Source organism: Anabrus simplex, chromosome 14 (genome assembly GCF_040414725.1).
Source record: "Anabrus simplex isolate iqAnaSimp1 chromosome 14, ASM4041472v1, whole genome shotgun sequence".
Classification (NCBI taxonomy): domain Eukaryota; kingdom Metazoa; phylum Arthropoda; class Insecta; order Orthoptera; family Tettigoniidae; genus Anabrus; species Anabrus simplex.
This window is the reverse complement of record NC_090278.1, coordinates 7,905,700-7,928,557: the sequence shown is the minus strand read 5'-3', so window position 1 is coordinate 7,928,557 and position 22,858 is coordinate 7,905,700. Positions and strand designations below refer to the sequence as shown.

Here is a 22,858-nt window from a genome sequence, read left to right as displayed (position 1 = left end):
AGGATTCATTGCAAGGCAAAACCACAGAGGACTTAATGAATTATTAATGAATTATGAATTATGAATTATATTATTATTATTATTATTATTATTATTATTATTATTATTATGTGCGTATGGACCCTATGGATCAAGCAAAGCTTTAACGATTCTGTTTTCTGAGTTGTCAAACGGCTCTCATCCTTTCTTCGTGGATCCTTTTTCGTTCTTCTGTCTACTTTGCTCCAGTCTTCTTTTTCACTTCGTTCTCTGGTTGCACTTTCCATCCATTAATTTTTTCTTTCCTGTAGAGATTTCTGTCCGCGGTGTCATTTGAGTTCATCTGGGCTTTTTCCAGATCCTTCTTCACTTCTAGTACCCATAGAATATTATTTAGATGTTCTATGTAGGTGAGAATCTTGTGTGTCAGTCTACTTGTCGGCAGTCTGCGGACGTGCCCATAAAATTCCAGACGTCTTTTGCGGATGTCTGCTGCAATGTTGGAAAGCTCTTCTGTCACTTTGCGTGACCTCGGTCTTTATCCATCTTCTGTTTTTCGGGGACCGATAACTTTCCTCAGATTATTATTATTATTATTATTATTATTATTATTATTATTATTATTATTATTATTATTATTATTATTGTTATTATTGCCTATTATTTGAGATTGGATTTCTTGGCGCAATTTTAGCGGATTTTTTTTCTAGTTGTTTTACGTCGCACCGACACAGATACGTCTTACGGCGCGAAGATGGGAGAGGGAAGGGCTAGGAGTGGGAAGGAAGCGGCCGTGGCCGTGGGGTTCGAACCTACTATCTCCCGAATACTGGATACTGACCGCACTTAAGCGACTGCAGCTATCGCGCTCGGTAGCGGATTTTTAGTGGTATTTAGCGGATCTTGAAAATATAAGTTGGCAACACTGATCAGTATAGACGAGCCATTGATTTATGAATTATGTTTTGTTCAGTAGTAATATTGGTACTGGTTTGTATGTAGCTTGAAGGACGCGTAGCTATCAGCTTGCATTCGAACGCCACTGTCCGCAGTCCTGAAGATCGTTTCCCGTGGTTTCCCATTTTCACACCAGGAAAATGCTGGGGCTATACCTCAGTTATGACCACGGTTGCTTCCTTCCCACTCCTAGGCCTTTCCCCTCCCATCGTCGCCATAAGACCTATCTGTGTCAAGACAACATAAAGCAACTTACAGAAAAATAGAGAGTTCCGAAGAATAGAAATAAATAAATAAATAAATAAATACATTTATCTCCCGCAGTATTCGGAATTTTAATTAAAGTTTCCCCGTTAAAATCATTCCCCATTTGTTTGTTTAGAGCCCAAAGTTTGAAACATTTCTGTAACGCTGTTGTTTTGCCGCAAATCACTCAGAACAAATCGTCGTTGGTTTCCTGTAGATCTTTCCTAGGTCTCGTATCAAGTAGTCCTTGTGAGGGTCCCAGACACTAAAATGATGCTCTAGTTGGGGTCTTACCAGAGACTTACACACCCTTTTGCTTAGATCCTCATTAAGACGTCTAAAAACCCTAATAACCATGTGAAGAGATCTGTAATCTTCTTTAACAACATTGTTAATATAATTACCCCAATGAAGATCTTCCCTTATATTAACACCTAGGTACTTACAGTGATCCCCATGAGGTACTTTCACACCATCAATACAGTAATTAAAACTGAGAAGACTCTTCCTCTTGGGGAAACTTCATCATCATCATCATCATCATCATCATCCTAAACCATCTCCAGCTTCCCGGGTGTGGTATATGAGCCTCTTCCATCTCATCCTATCCTAGTGCCATTCCTCCTCCACCAACTTGTCCCAATCATGACCTCTCAGCAGTACATCGTTCTTAACTAAATCTATCCATTTCCTTCGTGGCCTTCCCACGGGTCGTCTTCCTTCTACTTTTCTCTCAAATTCCTTCCTTGCAGTTCTGTTTACTGGCATCCTCTTCATGTGAATTTTCATCCCATTGTCCGGTGTCCATCTCACAACATTGTCTTTTTTTTTCTAGGGGCTTTACGTCGCGCCGACACAGATAGGTCTTATGGCGACGATACAACATTGTCTAGGTCTCGCTGTAGTCGCTCTCAATGGATACAGCAGCTATAGCTCATTCCACGTTAAGGGAGACCCAGTTTAAAAAAGGGGAAAGAAAGGTTTAATATTAAAACGATCGTTAAGTACGCTATAATTGTTGTTGAAAATTGCTGCACATCTCCTAGTATTGGCCTGCTTCCTGGTAACCAGAAGCAACTTCAATAATCTCGAAATTCCAATGATAACACTTTAAAATAAAATGTTCAAAATTTCCCACCTTTTTAACAGTATATCACTGTTTCCCTTATAAATTCCAAGTTTACAAGAATGTTCGTACTTTTCCTTTTTTAAAGTGTGTATCAAACCTCCACCTACAAAATGAACCTCAGTCACTAACATAGACTGTGATTTAGATACTTATGTCGAGTTTTTAATCCGAGCACCTGAAAATACTAAAATTTTTGTCAATAAATATGTTATATAAAATCTAATATAAATCCTATTGACCTGAATGAGGTAAATATTGAAGTTGCTTCTGATTGCTAGGAAGCATGTCAATACTGGGATATGTGCAGAATTTGTCAACGACGTTTGTAGCATATTTAACAATCCAATGAATATTGGCCTACTTTTCCCCTGTTAACCTGGCTCTTCCCCCTTAAGAAAAGAGTATTCCTCTTATGGATCTACAAGGAGTGAACACACCCTCTCAGAGACACCCATAATTCCTCGCAATGTACTGTGAAAGATAGATAAAAAGAATGAGGCATTTTTGCCCGTAAGTTATTAAATTAACAACATTTTCTGTTTTCATAAATACATTCGTAGGGAGGAAGCATAATGGCAGGAACAGCCATCGCTTCATTGCCTTCCTCCATTTTCCTTCTTGTGTGTTTCTCTGGTACAAGCCTCGTGTAGTCCCTCACACTGCAGCTCACTTCTGTAGTGAAGTCATCTACAGTATTTATATGTTGCGTGTGTGTTTTAGGCTTTAAATCAGTGCGTACGTCTTGTGTGGAGTAAGAGTTGTGTATGTTCGATTACTTTCGTACTGCACAGAAGTTGTTACTGAAGATTTTGGTGTTGCGGTGTGCAGCGACACATCATGGCATAACGTGTACTGATACAAAAAAAAATGCCGTGTGTTTTATTTGTGCTTGGTTTTGTTATTTGGCTGTTCTTTCTTAATCGCATTTTAATTTTACCACATTTAATTTTTACTGTTGTTTGTGTGAGCGATATGACAGCACAGTAGAACCCCGCGTTGACTGAGGATATTTATTAAATATTAAATGCAATCCTGACCTCTCGATTCCATACAAAACATATTTTTCCATTTACTCCCCCAGTTTGCCTTACACTTCAATGCTTTATGTACCGAAGTTTACCTCTGATTTTGTACAAACGAAAAATAGGTCCTGTAAACCCACTGTCCCCTTTAGTTCGTAAAAATAATTTGTAGCTTAGTTTCTTTCGCTTTTTATCTTGAACTTAAATACTGAATTTCACAAATTTATTTGTCGCCGTTTTCCCGTGACGCTATTGGCAACTCTGTTGTCATAAGAGCAATACTGTTTTCTTAACGTGGAATGAACTATAGTAGTAAGTAAGACTGTTGGGATATTCCAATTGCTTTAATATTCAGATATTAAAAATGTATTGCCTCTCACGTTGTGAACAATGACTCTGACTCACCTCTCACGTTGAGGAAGTATCCTATGGAGCTGTAATCTCCACTCGTACACTTGTACCAGCCTCTGTGTTCTCTACGTATGGAGCTAAAGTTGAGGAAGCCGTCCAGGGACTGCTGGATGAGCAGACGACCGTCATCTGAAAAAGAAGGAAAGATGCGTAATCATTACTCGGGGAGTACCTCAAGCGTGTGTTATGTTTTCATATATATATATAAATGATATAAGTAAAGAACCGGAATTAAGGATCTTTGCGGATGATGTTACACTGTGAGCCTTCGTGGCTCAGGCGGCAGTGCGCCGGCCTCTCACCACTGGATTCCGTGGTTCAAATCACGGTCACTCCATGTGAGATTTGTGTTGGACGAAACGGAGGCGGGACAGATTTTTCTCCGGGAACTCCGACTTTCCCTGTCATGATTCATTCCAGCAACACTCTCCAGTATCATTTCGTTTCATCTGTCATTCATTAATCATTGCCCCAGAGCAGTACGACAGGTTTCGGCAGCCGGCACAATTCTTATTCTGGCCGCTAGATAGGGGCTTCATTCATTCCATTCCTGACCCGGTCGAATGACTGGAAACAGGCTGTGGATTTTCAATTTTCAATGTTACACTCTATAGAGTATGTAATATATATTGGATTGTGAGCGACTGAACAAGAGACCTCGACAATTTTGTAAGATGAATAGCAGGCAATGGTATGGTGATAAACGGGATGAACAGTCAGGTTGTAAGTTTCAGCAAGAGGAAAAGTCCTCTCAGTTTTAATTACTGTGTTGACGAGGTGATAGCACCTCATAGGGTACTCGGGACTACCTCAAGGGTGTATTGTTGGACCTTCGTATTTTCTTATGTATATATAAGTGATATGAGTAAAGGAGAAGTACCTAGGTGTTAATATGAGGATAATCACATAAATGTGATTGTAAATAAACGGCGCCTATCTCTGCACATGGTTATGCGAGTATTTAGGGGTTATAGTAAGGATGTAAAGGAGAGGGCGTATAGGTTTCTGATAAGACCTCAACGAGAGTATGGTTTCAGTGTATGTGACCCTCACCAGGATTACTTGATACGAGGAACTGGAAAAGCAGGACGATTTGTTCTGGCTGATTTCCAAAAAAGGAGTAGTGTTACGCAAATATTGCAAAGTTTGGGCTGGGAAGACTTAAGAGTAAGGAGCCGAGCTGCTTGACTAATTGGTATGCCCCAAGGTGGCATTGGAAAGATGGTGTGGAATGACATTAGTAGACGAATAAACTTGAGCGAAGCTTTCAAAAGAAGGAAAGATCACAATATGAAAGTAAATTTGGAACTAAAGAGGAAGCCTGCAGTCTAATATCTTGGAACTTAAAAATAGGTGAAAAATTAGCCTTTCGAAGACTAAACTGATGTCAGTAGGTAAGAAATCCAAGGGAATTCATTCCAGATTGGCGATACAAAGCTGTATTTAGGATGTGTGTTCTCCCAGGATGGTAGTGTAGTAAGTGAGATTGAATCAAGGTGTAGTAAAGCTAACGCAGTGAGTTGCAGTTGCGATCAAGAATATTCTGTAAAATGGATTCAGCTCCCGGACGAAACTATCTTTACATCAGTCTGTTTTCAGACCAACTTTGCTTTACGGGAGGGGAAGCTGGGCGGACTCAGGACATCTTATTCATAAGCTGGAAGTAACAGACATGAAAGTGACGAGAGGGTATTCGGAATGAGGAGATGTTACCTAGAAGAATACTGGCCTCTGTTATGGAGGGTAAGAGAAGTAGAGGGAGACCAAGACGACGATGGTTAGACTCAGTTTCTAACAGTTTAAAGAAGTAAACCGGGCCACAAAAGTAGTTACAAACCGAGGATTTTGGCGGCGTTTAGTAAATACACAGAGTTTTGTAGGTTGAATGCTGAGGGGCATAACAGTCTGTAATGAAGTTGTATGTTATTATTATTATTATTATTAATCCGTTTACCCTCCAGGGTTGGTTTTCCCTCGGACTCAGCGAAGCATCCCACGTCTACCGCCTCAAGGGTAGTGTCCTGGGACTTCGGTGAAAGCTACACTTTACTCTGGTCTGTAACGCTCGTAAATACACTTTAACATTTTTATCTCCCCACTGCTGAACATTCGTCTGTCACAACTCAGCACAACTCCAGTTTTTATTCCTTTTTATCCTCCTAACACAAATCTGTCCCTAGAGTGCTCTATTTCCCCCACAATGGAGCATGAAGAAACAAGAAATTGATGGTGTTTCTAACGGACCTGTGCGGAGCTCTGAAAATTTGTATCGCCCAATGATGTGCCAGCAATATATCGAGGTCTACACCAATGTACGAAGAAACGAACACATTATCACTGCTCTTCTTTTGTTTCATAATTTGAATTATAGGTCATATTTTACAGTAGGGGAAACTAATAAACACGCAGTACATCTCATTCCACAGTAACTCAAATACAATAAAATATGTTCAAGCTGACCATCTTTCGTTCCGGTCAAACAGGGTCAACTTATACAGGTCGTCATGTTAATTCCAGTGACCTATGAAGATGCATACTGAGTAATGCTTAGAAGTAATGAAATCATAATTTATACAATAAATATTAATTTTACATACAACAGCTTACATATTATTATTATTATTATTATTATTATTATTATTATTATTATTATTATTATTATTATTATTATTATTCCTTTATCGATTTTGGCCAGCTATGGACCACGTAAATAACTCCTCGTGATTTAAGTTTTATTTGGTGCCAGTACTCCATCCTCCTGCTTGCTGCTTCTTTCCTTTCAGCCGTCCATTATTGTTTCTTCTTGGTCGTTGTTTCTGGCTCTAGGACACCCTTAAATGTGTGTAGCTTTTTTCTGAAAGTGGTTCTATTGTGGATGTCTTGATGTGTGATGTTATTTTCTTGCAAATCATTCCTCGTGTTAACAAACCGTTTCTCATAAGAGCTGACTTTCCTATTGGGCTTATTGAAGTGGTTAAAAATTATTTTAGCAAGTCTGTTATCAGGCATTCTTGAAATATGTCCCAAAAAATTAGCTCTTCCTTTTCGAATGGCATCTGAAATCCTACTGCATGTTTTATATATTTCGTTGTTACTGCATAATCGATATGTGTCAGTACATTTCTTTGGAGCGAGGATTTTTCTTAAAATCTTTCTTTCCTACTTCTCAATTTCTTCAATGTATTTTCTGGTTGTTAATCCCAGGCATTCTGAAGCATACAAGCACTCTGGTTGAATTACTGCCTGATAGTGGCGTAGTTTTATCCTAATAAAGATCGCTTTCTTGTTGTATTATTATTATTAATATTATTATTACCGTGTTTTGATGGTTTGCAGAGGTGTAAGAAGGTGGCGAGGTGAATGGGTGAACAGAGAGAAGATTAAAGCATGATTTAAAACACTCCATTCTGAACATGTATTTCCTTCCTTTGTTTTATTTATAACTTTAAAATTTGATAGATAATCTGAATATGTAACATCAATAACAGTTCAGGAGCTCGTTATCACTGATGATGGTTTTCCGTGGTTTCCCATTTTCACACCAGGAAAATGCTGGGGCTGTACCTTAATTAAGCTCACGGCTGCTTCCTTCCCATTCCTAGGTCTTTCCTGTCCCATCGTCGCCACAAGACCTATCTGACCTTTGAGATAAAAACGTCGGTGTGGGGTAGGGAATCCCTACCCCCCCCCCCGATTTCGCACCCACTCAATTACACCTTAGGAGACTGAGCTCCAAAATTTACTACAGTCCGGCGTCTCAAAGGCACAAGTTTCTTGCCCAAATTTTACATTAGATCACTTCGAAAACAGTGTTCACTATTATTCCTGCTCAACAGTCTGATCCACAATTGTCTATACCGGTAAATAACTAGAATTTAAACAGGGGCAATAAGTGCCCGTACTAAATGGCCTAAATATACAGAAAGAAAAGATTTTAGGAAATCGGCCATGAAGAGAAACTCCTGCACTTTTTTGAAATACACCTAAAATCCTCCATGGGCTTATGGCCCGAAGTTACAGAAGTTAAGCCTATACTACAGAGGGTGACTAGATGGCGAAAATATTAAGTTCTAAAGATGTTTTGAAGAATTTAGAGGTATTAGAAAATCATAGTCACCCCCATACCAAGTTGAATGGGAATTAATAATAGAGGGTGAACACTCTTTATTCCCTAAGTTATATGTTTCCCAGCAGGGATTTGAATGGAGACCTTGGACTTGCCTGAAAATGTACATTTACAAGGTAATGTTAAACTTTAGAAATTTACATTAAGAAAGAACTTTGAAACAGTCCCCTTAACTTTCTGGAGCTACCAGATATTTAAAAGATGTCTGCCATTACCTTGGGCTGGTGGGCCTTCCGACGACGGGCAAGACTGCTTCTGCCTCCACTAACACCGTATGCACTCTAGACTGGAGCGATCCGGCTTATTCAGCAGAGGGGAAAGTTCCAGAACTCTCTACGCAGAATGCCTGTATACACCCCAATTCTAATTGGCTGCAAAAATATTTACAGTTTTGTTTTGCTATTTGCTGTACGTCTAACAGACACAGATATGTCTTATGGTGACGATGGGATAGGGAAGGCCTAGGAATGGGAAGTAAGCGACCGTGGCCTTAATTACGGTACAGCCTGGTATGAAAATGGGAAACCACGGAAAATCATATTCAGGGCTGCCGACAGTGGGGTTCGAATCCACTATCTCCGATTACTGGGTACTGGCTGCAAGGATGCCAAGTAGTGCTGACAACTTCGGCACAAAAAAGATCTACAACAACTTCAGGTTAACAAACATATAGAATTGAATTTTCCCTTGAAAATTAATTGTCCGTCCTCCCGCCAGAGGGGGTACATACGTCGATAGTATAGACATCTGATGATTAAAGGTCCAAACTTCTTCCAATACATAGTTTCAGATTGATAACACAGATGGCATTTTTAAAGGCGCACAGTTGAAATGCACGGAGAAGGTGTACCTCCGGTAGAATTATTATTATTATTATTATTATTATTATTATTATTATTATTATTATTATTGTACGTCTTGGTAGTGACAAGATAAGTAAGTCTGTTGTGTATGCAATGATCGAAGCTTTCGTTGGTAATCACGCGTATATTGACATCAAAAGTGAGTGTAAGTAATATTTAGTATACGTATTTTCGATATTTAACATGATAAACTACGGTAGTGGGTGTAAAGTTCAAGACTTTGATATATTGTGTTAGTGAAATTGCGTGCTTAGGTTACCTAGTTTCTTCATAGAAAACAACAGAGAATATATATTTCACCGCGACTTGAGTCACGGCCAGCTGGACTTCCTATACGGCATGATATCGAAAGCTGGAATCCGGTGTGACTCCGTGGAGTTTAATCCAGCATCTATGGAACATGACCACAATATCACGGAAATGGAGCGCACGCATTATAAATACAATAGTAGTATTGAACGAAATGAGAAAACGTGTTTGAGGCTTGGTATCACTCAACAAATAATGGAGGGTATGTTAAAAGAGGAAGAACAACTGCTAATTGCCAGGGGCCTGTTGAAAAGTATTCTTGCAATTCAGCAAAAAAATCTCAAGATGGGAATTCAGCAAGGTTTAAAGAAATTGGGGGAAGCTCTAGATGCGGGATCTACGTACAGAAATGCTTAGACAGCAACTAGAGCATTAATGCAAAAGGATTTGCGCGTTCAAGAGAAGGTAGAACAGTGCACCACAAACAGAAACGTAGAACAGGATAAATGGGAAATGGCGTTACCCAAGAAGAAGAAGAAGAAGAGAGAACAGGGGCAGAAGAAGACAGATGAAGATGAAGGTACTCAACCTGAACCAGTATCTGAAACTGTTAAAGAGAACGAGCAACGAAAACGTTTAACTATAAGAAGCCGCCCAGGAGCTGTACTTATCAAACCAATGAATGGCAAGACTTTCGCAGATGTTGTGAAGGATATCCACAGCAAGGTGAAGCCGGAGGACAGTGGCGCTGGTATTAGATCGATCAGGAAAACTATATCTGGAGTGGTTGGTTCTTCTTGAATTTAATAAGGCTACGGAAAAGGTGAACAGAGAAAATTTTAACAAATCACTTCAAGGTGATCTTGGACATGACGGCAAAGTAAAATTTTGACGCCTAGAACTACATTACTGACGTAGAGGACACTGTATGACGAGACTTAGAAATTCCTAATCAAGAATTGAAGGTCTCAATCACAAATCCGAACAGCAGGGGCAAAAGGTCGCCATTGTGGAGATAGACGATAGCAAGGCACGAAGGCTGTTAGAAATAGGCAAAATTAAATTAGGGTGGCTATACTGCAGAGTAAGAAGGTGGGTCGCAGTTCCTCGGGGCTTTAGATATTTGCCAAATGGGCATCAAGCACGAAACTGCAAAGGAGTGGACAGAAGTAAACTCTGATTTAAGTGCGGGGAGGCTGATCACAAGGCAATATGATGCAAAACGAATCCACGACGCATAATTTGCACAGATATGGATGTTGAAGAGTCAAAATGACATCATGCTCTTTGCTCAGGCAATTGTATCGTGTTTCGTGAAGCACTAGAAAAGGCTAAATAATAATAATAATAATAATAATAATAATAATAATAATAATAATATTAATAATAATAATAATAATAATAATAATAATTGTACCGGGCGGTACAACTCTACGACGCAATATTAACCCTTTCTTTCCACCTATTTTGAAGCTAGCCAATCAATAATTTCTGTATTTAATTTCCCACCTATCACAGGTTTCATCTTCATTTTTGACGTGTAAATTTTAACCGACAAATACAAGTTTGTGGGTGTGGCTGTTTCATTCAGGAAAGGTCTCGAATCTTCCACGAGGGTATAAAAACTGCTGATTTTCTTGTCTCCGGGCCACTTCAATAACATCTAGCTTAGTGTGTGGATATGTAGCAGGAGGCGGGAAGCGCCTCTTTCTTCGGGCATCAGATCTTCAACAAGGTAATAGCCATTTAACATCTTTTCTTGCTAGCTCAGCAGTTTAACTTGCGGGGAAGGTTCAAAACTTTTAATATGTAACCCATCTCTTTAAAATGTAAATCCCTTTTCAGTCTATGTAAAAACTACAAATTTCTTCTACTGTAAATCGGGGATAGAGAGTGCTTTACCCTCTCGAGCACCCCTTCATTTTTGAATTTGAGGTGACAATGTTCTCGTAACCGTTTTTCTTTTCCTTCTTAATGTGTTAAATTTATCTTGTATACTGGTCACCTCCATAGATTGGAATCAGCCCCTGTGTAATCGGCCTAGTGCCTCTTAGGTTTTAAAATGTGCATTTAGGAGTGCCAACTCACGCCTCCATTCCTTTTGCATTTAGGACCATTTAAATTATCCTAATATTTTTAGGCCCAGTAGAATGGGTACAAGTTACCCTGTTTATTTGTAAGTGTGCCTTGAGGGCAGTTTGTAGTAAAGTCCGTTTGTATGTATGTTCAGTCGTCAGCCCTGAGGCTGGTTGGATCCTCAACAGCTCCGCCATCAGCTGTCATAGATGGCCTAGGCATCACTGAAGAGGCGTACTAGGGAAATTAGGAGTGAGGTAGTTTCCCGTTGCTTTCCTCACTGAGCCAGCCATTGCTATTACATATCAGTCTGCCAAGCCCACTGAAATGCATGCACAAACCGACCTTATGAGCGATATTTTCACACCATTCATAACAGGGACTGGCTGCATAAGAAATGGTATTGCTAGCATCGCTCATACCTCGGTCACTTTCATATTGTCAAAGCCAAGGATGAGACTGAGACATCTATAAAAGTAACAAATTTATTCTAGCCCATACCGGAAGACATAGTGCACTGTAAACACTACATCTCGCCAGCAAAGGCATAAAGTCCGTTTATGGCCTCTTAATAGGTTTGAAAGATTGAGAGCGGGCCAGCTCTTTCTGATATTTTGAAAGGTGCCTCGCGGAGGCGCGACATTTTAATTGCTGGGAGCTAGGGCTCCATGTAATTAGGGGCGTTCTGCCCTTTGGTATTTTGTGATTGTGAGATGAGAGCTCAAGGATTGACGAATTTGGGCTAATAGTGCAGAATTTGTAAAGACCCCTTAACTTGTGCTTTCTTTGTAAATTTGCATTGTACCTGATTTTCTTTGCTATTTCACCTAGTGAAAACTGTTCAAGGTTGTTATCTGTTGAAACTATAACTTTTATTTAAATTTTAAATTCATCTTTATAACTTGTAGTTAGACCCATTCCAGCCCGCACCTTCTTTCACCTCTGCTGATCCACCAAAACCTCGGAACAATAATAATAATAATAATAATAATAATAATAATAATAATAATAATAATAATAGTATAATTGGACAGTTCTGCCGCCACCGCCACCGGAGGCCTCCCAGATGCCTCCTCCACCACCACCACAGCCAGAGGCCTCCCAGAGGTCTCCTACACCACCCGCGAGAAATTTGAATTTATAAACAAAGCTACGTGCTTTTTGACAGCTATCATCGACAACAACGCATCGCTAACCTCAGTACTGCCATCTTGACGGGCCTAAACCTCAGTAGTACCAACTTAACCTAACTAGCGCGAGATTTGAATAGGTAAACAAATCCACGTGTTTTTTGACAGCAACGTGCTTTTTGACAGACAACAACGCATCGCTAACCTCAGTACTGCCATCTTGACGGGCCTAAACCTCAGTAGTACCAACTTAACCTAACTAGCGCGAGATAAACAAATCCACGTGCATTTTGAGAGCTGTCATCCGCCATCTTAAAACCACAGAGCACCGTGCTGCCCTCTTTATCGTAGTAGCTGTAAATTCATCAGCTGTCATCCGCAGTGCTGCCATCTTGGCGGGCCTAAACCTTAGTGCTACCAACTTAACCTCACTAGCGCGAGATTTGAATCGGTAAACAAATCCACGTGCTTTTCTGACAGCTGTCATCCGCCATCTTTAATCAACAGAACACCATGCTACCCTCTATATCTTTGAAATGTGGTGGCGGATAATTTGAAAATGCTTTTTGATAGCAGCTATCTTTAATCAAGAGAGCACTGTGCTGCACTCTATGTGGTAGCGGCAATTTGAAAACTTCTAAGTGCCCCTGTTTGGAAACAAACCACGTGCTTTTTTTGACAGCTACATCCGCATCTTTAATCAAGGGAGCACCGTGCCGCACTCTTTAGTTGAAATGTGGTGGCGGATATTGGAAAAATTCCACGTGCTCTTGTTTGGAAACAATGCTACATGCTTATTTGACAGCTACCGCCCGCCATCATTAATCCATAGAGCACAGCGCTGCCCTCTTTAGATATTTACCTTTGAAATGTGGTGGCGGATAATTTGAAAAATGCTTTTGACAGCAGCCATCTTTAATCTAGAGAGCACCGTGCTGCCCTCTTTAGCTAGATACCTTTGAATTGTGGTGGCAGGCAATTCCACATGACAGCAGCCATCTTAAATCAAGAGAGCACCGTGCTGCCCTCTATGTGGTGGCGGCAATTTGAAAAATTCTACATGCTCTTGTTTGGAAACAAATTCACGCGCTTTTTTGACAGCCGTCATCCGCCATCTTTAATCAACAGTGCACAGTGCTGCCCTCTTTAGCTAGATACCTTTGAAATGTGGTGGCGGCAAATTCCACTCGCTCTTGTTTGAAAACAAAGCAATGTGCTTTTTGACAGCTCTCATCCACCATCTTTAATCAATAGAGCACTGTGCTGCTATCATGCGGGCAATTTCGTCAGTCGTCATCCGCCATCTTTAATCCACAGAGCACCGTGCTGCCCTCTATGTGGTGGCGGCAATTTGAAAAGTTCTGTTAGCTGTCATCCGCCATCTTTAATCAAGAGAGTACCGTGCTGCCATCTTTAGCTAGATACCTTTGAAATGTGGTGGTGGCAATTTGAAAAATTCTATGTGCTCCTGTTTGGAAACAAAGCCACGTGCTTTTTTGACAGCTGTCATCCGCCATCTTTAATCAATAGAGCGCTGTGGTGCAATCATGCGGGCAATTTCATCAGCTGTCATCCGCCATCTTTAATCTACAGAGCACGGTGCTGCCCTCTGTAGTAGCGGGCAATTTGAAAAGTTCTGTTAGCTGTCATCCGCCATCTTTAATCAAGAGAGCACCGTGCTGCCATCTTTAGCTAGATACCTTTGAAATGTGGTGGCGGCAAATTGAAAAATTCCACGTGCTCTTGTTTAGTAAACAAACTCACGCGTTCTTTGTCAGCTGTCATCCGCCATCTTACATCGCAAACCTCAGTGCTACACTCTTTAGTTGAAATATGGTGGCGGATAATTTAAAAAGAAAAATTCTACAGCAGCCATCTCTCGACGCTAATTGCACAAGATGGTGGCTATACATGACTCCTTAAAGGTGCTCATGCAAGATGGCTACTATACATAAGTTCTTATGAGATGCCCTTGGGATGCTTGCGCAAGATAGCGGTTATACAAGGCTCCTTATGAGACGCCCTAGAGATGCTTGCGCAAGATGGCGGTTGCTCTTACGAGGCGGCTTAAGGGTCCTTGCACAAGATGGCTAGAGACGCCCTAAGGATGCTTGCGCAAGATGGCGGACGCAAGATGGCGGACGCAAGATGGCGGCTATACACGACTCCTTCTGAGACGCCTTAAGGGTGTTTGCGCAAGACGGCTGCTGCTCTTATGAAGAAAGCTAGCTTAGAGGCTAACGTGTCGTGCTAGTTCGATTCATTAAATTTGGGGCTTAAATGCAAAATGTTAAATCTCGAAAACGGTGCATCGTAGAGCAAAACGGACAAAATTTTTCTACCCAATATCTCGGTTCGCAGTCTGGGGAACACGTGAGTCGCCTAAAAGCAAAACGGTTAAAGTCCACTCCAGCACATTTTGAGAAAATGGGAAAAAACCACTACCACCTTCCATTAAGGCAGTTGCTTACAAAAATTAAGTATAAAATCACAAAAAATTCACTGATTATTAGAGCAAGTAATAATACTCGTAGTATTATTATGTAGACTGTTATTGTTGTTTTAAAAGTGGACTTTATTGATTTTGCTTCTAAGAAGTGGACTTTATTGATTTTGCATGTTAGCAGTATGGATTTTACTCGTTTTGCTATTATTTATTAAAAGCACAAAATACAAGAAGACATAATATCAATGTATCATTCACTATGGTTTAAAAGTGCCCTGGGTAGATATTTAAACACACAGTTCAGGAGCTTCCTCTTTTGCACTGCAAAGTTCATTATCAGCATTTTCGTTGACGACTGATGACACTCCCAAGAGTCGAAGAAGTCAACGTAGAATTTCAGTGATGGGCTCAACTTCCAGTCAGAGCCAAAGTGCAATTCAAGGAACCTTTTCACATCTGACACTTTATTCTTGTTGACTGAAGTAGTTTTCTTTATAACAGGTGAAGGATTTATAGCCAACACATTCTTCTTAGTTTTCATCAGGGATCTGTAGGTTCCAGTTCTATGATAGTAAAACGGCTCCCCATCCACAAGGACCATGTGATGAGAGGTTTTTAATCGTCTGAAAAAGTAGCCCTTGCAAGGCATGCATTTAAAGTGCCATTGTTGAATAGGTTTCATGTGCTCTGTTGCCTCTTGTTTCCAGTTAAATATATTCATGTCAATCCCTGGTTGACGAATGGTTAAAAATCTTTCAATGATGTTAATGTAGGTTTGTGAATCTTCGATTCTCCTCTCTTCTTGAATTTTTTTTTTCAGAGAGACCGAATACCCGATCATGGGGAATGAAGGAATGACCTCTTACTGGAAAAATTAACTGTACCTCCTCTACGTCTCTTGGTGCTTGCAGAAGCCACCTTCGGAGCATAGCTATCATCGTCCTATCGTCAACATTAGTGTGTTCTCTTGTACGAAAGCTCTCTTAGTCGCACTGAGATTGACTCTTTTCTTTCTCACCTTTGATGGAGACACTACAGAAGGTGATACTTCCATTTTCAAAAATGGAAAGCAGGCAATCTCTGATATAAAACTAGGAATAAAGCACTAGTAGAAAGCATGCAGCTTTAGCATAATCGTAGCTATGTTATATGTTGTTGTCACATGTCATAGAAGTCAGGTTCTGGTTGGTTGAAGTGCCCTTTACTCATTTTGCTTTTAAAACGCAGTGGACTTTATCCGTTTTGCATCTAACCTGAGTTTTTAAAGGGGAAATACTTAAGGATGTTATGGATTTTGCTAGTATATTATTTCATGCTTCAGTGGACACATCTTTTACCGTTATATATCTACCATTATCTCATTTTTTGTAAAAAGTGGACTTTATCCGTTTTGCTTTTAGGCGACTCAAGTAAGACATAGTCTATTGATGAGATCAACGGTTCGGTTCCTACTTAGGCCCTTTGGCATTCGCTCTGTTTTAGCTTGTATTGAAGCAAGTCTTCGCAACATGATCAAGTCTAGCTATGGTAGATAGTATAACGTGCCGTGCAGGTTCGATTCATTACATTTGGGGCTTAAATGCAAAATGTTAAATATCTCGAAAACGGACAAAATTTTCCTACCTAATACCTAGGTTTTGCAGTATCAGGAACATGATAGCATAAGAAAAACATAGTCTAATGATGAGATCAACGGTTCGATTCCTACTTAGGCCCTTTGGCATTGCCAGCTATCTAATTCTACAAGATGACGGCTATACATAGCTTCTTATGAGACAGCTTAAGAGCGCGTGCACAAGATGGCTGCTGCTCTTATGACACGCCCTAGGGGTGCTTGCGGGAGGTAGCAACGACAAGACGGTGACTATACACAGCTCCTTATGATACGGCCTAGAAGTGCTCACACAAGATAGTGGCTGCTCTGATGAAGAAAGCTAGCTTTGCATCGTGCAGGTATCTTTACAGCACTAAACCTCATACCTTTGAAATGTGGTGGCGGGTAATTTGAAAATTTCTGCGTGCTTTTCTCTTAACAGCAGCTATCTTTAAACAACAGCGGCTATACATAAGCTGTTAAGGCCTCCTCTTATGTCAAGGCATAGCTCTATCGAACAAGTTTAAACCTGCATCGGGATAGCTAGAGTAAGCACGAGCTGCAGTGATGACGTCATTATGCATGTTTAGACTTGCAAATCACTAAAAAACATAACAAGACTAGAATCGAACACTGCACTCTATACCGTGATCATGTGATCGGAACATTGATTGAAGTGTTTAGAACACTAAATAAGTGATCAAGACTAAAATAGAACACTGTACTCGATACAACTTGTGTTTAGAACATGTCAGGGGATACCTTTGTTCTAAGAAGATTAGATTACCGCACATTCCTTGTAGGGCTAATAGGCTAAAGGGCTAAAGGGCTAATGGGCTAAAGGGCTAAAGGGCTAAAGGAGCAACAACCTCATCGATCGCTATCAGCAAGAACGCTTGTACTTTGTTAAGTGTAGAAAATTAATTTTTATTGGTAAATGGTTTCATGTTCAGAACAAGGAATGGAACCTAGGGGTTACGTCTTACCTAATAAAATCCCCGAGGTGCGATGAGTTACGTTTTTCCAACTAGTGTTTGGAACACTGAACTTTTCAAGATGATAGCAGAGAGTTTAGCAATGTTCTGTTGTTGGATTATAAATTCCGCGCTACAACATGCATAAGGTGGCAGCCTTGAGGTTTACCGCCGTAAAGATGACAAGAGTGAGGTTAGCAATGTTCCGTTGTTGGATTTTAAATTCCACGCTATAACATGCATAAGGTGGTAGCCTTGAGGTTTACCGCCGTAAAGATGGCAGCAGTGAGGTTAGCGACGCTCTATTGTCCTTCAAAGTGAGGTTAGGGTTCATCAAGAAGACAGCTGTCAAAAAAACACGTGGCTATGTTTACCAAACAGGAGCACGTGGCTGTGACGTCACGGTCACTTAATCAATCCTTAGCTCGACGACGTTAAATGCAGCATTAGGATTAGCTATGCTTAAAAATCTTGGGAACAGAGCAGCAGTATGAATTGCCGTGTTTCAAAGCGTGTACACATCACCTATCAATTTTACATGCATCGACCATCGTACTAAACTTCATCCGCTAGATCGTGCTGCTATCTTAGCATAACCTATACCCATAAAATTAAAGTACAATGAATGGCCATGTTTCAAAGCGTGTACACATCACCTATCGATTTTACATTCATCGACCATCGAACTAAACTTCATCCGCTAGATCGTGCTGCTATCTTAGCATAACCTAAACCCATAAAATTAAAGTACAATGAATAGCCATGTTTCAAAGCGTGTACACATTACCTATCGATTTTGCATGCATCGACTCTCGTACTAAACTTCTTCCGCTAGATTGTGCAGCTATCTTAGCGTAACCTATGCGCGTGACCTTAAAGTACAATGAATAGCCATGTTTCAAAGCGTGTACACATTACCTATCGACTTTGCATGCAACAAATATCGTACTAAACTTCTTCCGCTAGGTTGTGCTGCTATCTTAGCATAACTTATACACATGAACTTAAAGTACAATGAATAGCCATGTTTCAAAGCGTGTACACATCACCCATCGATTTTACATGCATCGACCATCGAACTAAACTTCATCCGCTAGATCGTGCTGCTATCTCAGCATAATCTGTACCCATAACATTAAAGTACAATGAATAGCCATGTTTCAAAGCGTGTACACATTACCTATCGATTTTGCATGTATCGACTCTCGTACTAAACTTCTTCCGCTAGATTGTGCAGCTATCTTAGCGTAACCTATGCGCGTGACCTTAAAGTACAATGAATAGCCATGTTTCAAAGCGTGTACACATTACCTATCGACTTTGCATGCAACAAATATCGTACTAAACTTCTTCCGCTAGGTTGTGCTGCTATCTTAGCATAACTTATACACATGAACTTAAAGTACAAAGAATAGCCATGTTTCAAAGCGTGTACACATTACTTATTGATTTTGCATTCATCGAATCTCGTACTGAACTTCTTCCGCTAGATTGTGCTGCTATCTTAGCATAACCTATACCCATGAACTTAAAGTACAATGAATAGTCATGTTTCATAGCGTGTACACATCAACTATCGAATTTGCATGTATCGACTCTCGTACAAAACTTCTTCAGGTAGATTGTGCTGCTATCTTAGCATAACTAAGACGCATGAACTTAAAGTACAAAGAATAGCTATGTCTCAAGGCGTGTACACATTACCTATCGATTTTGCAAGCATCGACTCTCGTACTAAACTTCTTCCGCTAGATTGTGCTGCTATCTTAGCATAACCTATACGCATGACCTTAAGGTACAAAGAATAGCCATGTTTCAAAGCGTGTACACATTACCTATCGACTTTGCATGCAACAAATATCGTACTAAACTTCTTCCGCTAGGTTGTGCTGCTATCTTAGCATAACTTATACACATGAACTTAAAGTACGAAGAATAGCCATGTTTCAAAGTGTGTACACATTACTTATTGATTTTGCATGCATCAAATATCGTACTAAATTTCTTCCGCTAGATTGTGCTGCTATCTTAGCATAACCTATACCCATGAACTTAAAGTACAATGTATAGTCACGCTTCAAAGCGTGTACGCATCAACTATCAATTTTGCATGTATCGACTCTCGTACAAAACTTGTTCAGGTAGATTTTGCTGCTATCTTAGCATAACTAGACGCATGAACTTAAAGTACAAAGAATAGCTATGTTTCAAAGCGTGTACACATCACCTATCGATTTTGCATTCATCGACTCTCGTACTAAACTTCTTACGGTAGACTGTGCTGCTATCTTAGCCTAATCTATACGCATGAACTTAAAGTACGAAGAATAACCATGTTTTAAAGCGTGTACACGTCACCTATCGATTTTGCATGCATCAAATATCGTACTAAACTTCTTGCGCTAGATTGTGCTGCTATCTTAGCATAACCTGTACGCATGAACTTCAAGTACAAAGAATAGCATTGTTTCAAAGCTTGTACATTATTACCTAATGATTTTGCATGAAACGACTATCATACTAAACTATTCCCATTAGATTGTGCTAAAATCGTGTAAGTGTGCTGCTATCTTAGCATAACCTATCGATTTTACATGCATCGAGTATCGTACTAGGCTTCTTCCGCTAGAGCATGTAGCAATCGCTTTTGTGTATCCCTAACCTTTGTGCACGAACTTAAAGCACAAAGAAGAGCTATGTTCTAAAGCGTGTACCCATCACCTGTCGATAATGTATGTATCGACTACCGTACTAAACTTCTCCTGCCAGAGTGTACGACTATCGCTTGTGTGTGCACGAACTTAAAGCATAAAGAATAGCAATGTATAAAAATCTTGTAAACAAAGCAGTAGCATTAAGTATAGCCATGTTTAAATGCGTGTACACATCATGCATCCATGATGCACGCAGTACTAAACTTATTCCATTAGAATGTACAAAGTTCGCATGTGTTTGTGCTGCTATCTTAGCATAGCCTATGTGCATGATCTTAAAGTACAAAGAATAGCGATGTTTAAATATTTTGTGAACTTGGCAGCGGTAAGAATAGCAAGGTTTAAAAGCGTGTACACACCACCTTTTGATAATGCATGCATCTTCTACTAGAGCGTGTGATCATCGCTTGTATCTGCTGCTATCTTAATATAACCTATGTACACGAACGTAAAGCATAAAGAATACATACTGTGTAAAAAATCTTGTGAACATAGCAGAGTGTTAACTACGTAGGTGTAGACATTAATCTTTTCATGCTGACGCAGCATACTACGTGACCGTGACGTCACAGCCACGTGCTCTTGTTTGGTAAACATAGCCACGTGCTTTTTTGACAGCTGTCTCCTTGACGAACCCTAACCTCACTTTGAAGGACAATAGAGTGTCGCTAACCTCACTGCTGCCATCTTTACGGCGGTAAACCTCAAGGCTACCACCTTATGCATGTTATAGCGCGGAATTTAAAATCCAACAACGGAACATTGCTAACCTCACTCTTGTCATCTTTACGGCGGTCAACCTCAAGGCTGCCACCTTATGCATGTTGTAGCGCGGAATTTATAATCCAACAACAGAACATTGCTAAACTCTCTGCTATCATCTTGAAAAGTTCAGTGTTCCAAACACTAGTTGGAAAAACGTAACTCATCGCACCTCGGGGATTTTATTAGGTAAGACGTAACCCCTAGGTTCCATTCCTTGTTCTGAACATGAAACCATTTACCAATAAAGATTAATTTTCTACACTTAACAAAGTACAAGCGTTCTTGCTGATAGCGATCGATGAGGTTGTTGCTCCTTTAGCCCTTTAGCCCATTAGCCCTTTAGCCCTTTAGCCCATTAGCCCATTAGCCCTTCAGCCTATTAGCCCTACAAGGAATGTGCGGTAATCTAATCTTCTTAGAACAAAGGTATCCCCTGACATGTTCTAAACACAAGGTGTATCGAGTACAGTGTTCTATTATATTCTTGATCACTTATTTAGTGTTCTAAACACTTCAATCAATGTTCCGATCACATGATCACGGTATAGAGTGCAATGTTCGATTCTAGTCTTGTTATGTTTCTTTAGTGATTTGCAAGTCTAAACATGCATAAAAACGTCATCACTGCAGCACGTGCTTACTCTAGCTATCCCGATGCAGGTTTAAACTTGTTCGATAGAGCTATGCCTTGACATAAGAGGAGGCCTTAACAGCTTATGTATAGCCGCTATTGTTTAAAGATAGCTGCTGTTAAGAGAAAAGCACGTAGAAATTTTCAAATTACCCGCCACCACATTTCAAAGGTATGAGGTTTAGTGCTGTAAAGATACCTGCACGATGCAAAGCTAGCTTTCTTCATCAGAGCAGCCACTATCTTATGTGAGCACCTCTAGGCCGTATCATAAGGAGCTGTGTATAGTCACCGTCTTGTCGCTGCTACCTTGCGCAAGCACCCCTAGGGCGTCTCATAAGAGCAGCAGCCATCTTGTGCAAGCGCTCTTAAGCTGTCTCATAAGAAGCTATGTATAGCCGTCATCTTGTAGAATTAGATAGCTGGAAATGCCAAAGGGCCTAAGTAGGAATCGAACCGTCGATCTCATCATTAGACTATGTTTTTCTTATACTATCATGTTCCTGATACTGCAAAACCTAGGTATTAGGTAGAAAAATTTTGTCCGTTTTCGAGATATTTAACATTTTGCATTTAAGCCCCAAATGTAATGAATCGAACCTGCACGGCACGTTATACTATCTACCATAGCTAGACTTGATCATGTTGCGAAGACTTGCTTCAATACAAGCTAAAACAGAGCGAATGCCAAAGGGCCTAAGTAGGAACCGAACCGTTGATGTCATCAATATGCTATGTTTTGCTTGTTCCCCAGACTGTGATCCGAGGTATTGGGTAGAAAAATTTTGTCCGTTTTGCTCTACGATGCACCGTTTTCGACATATTTAACATTTTGCATTTAAGCCCCAAATTGAATGAATCGAACTAGCACGACACGTTAGCCTCTAAGCTAGCTTTCTTCATAAGAGCAGCAGCCATCTTGCGCAAGCACCCTTAAGGCGTCTCATAAGGAGTCGTGTATAGCCGCCATCTTGCGTCCGCCATCTTGCACAAGCATCCTTAGGGCGTCTCTAGCCATCTTGTGCAAGGTCCCTTAAGCCGCCTCATAAGAGCAGCCGCCATCTTGCGCAAGCATCTCTAGGGCGTCTCATAAGGAGCCTTGTAAAACCACCATCTTGCGCAAGCATCCCAAGGGAGTCTCATAAGAACCTATGTATAGTAGCCATCTTGCATGAGCACCTTTAAGGAGTCATGTATAGCCACCATCTTGTGCAATTAGCGTCGAGAGATGGCTGCTGTAGAATTTTTCTTTTTAAATTATCCGCCACCATATTTCAACTAAAGAGTGTAGCACTGAGGTTTGCGATGTAAGATGGCGGATGACAGCTGACAAAGAACGCGTGAGTTTGTTTAATAAACAAGAGCACGTGGAATTTGCCGCCACCACATTTCAAAGTTATCTAGCTAAAGATGGCAGCACGGTGCTCTCTTGATTAAAGATGGCGGATGACAGCTAACAGAACTTTTCAAATTGCCCGCTACTACAGAGGGCAGCACCGTGCTCTGTAGATTAAAGATGGCGGATGACAGCTGATGAAATTGCCCG

General features: G+C 40.4%; 1 protein-coding gene across 1 annotated transcript in view; it reads right to left on the bottom strand.

Moving 5' to 3' along the window:
* Positions 1-22,858, bottom strand: part of LOC136885355 (nephrin-like) — a 424,800-nt gene that overhangs the window by 136,223 nt on the left and 265,719 nt on the right. The window contains exon 5 of the mRNA XM_068230401.1: positions 3,735-3,873. Coding sequence (XP_068086502.1) covers positions 3,735-3,873 — 139 coding nt within the window. The remainder of the gene's footprint in view (positions 1-3,734; positions 3,874-22,858) is intronic.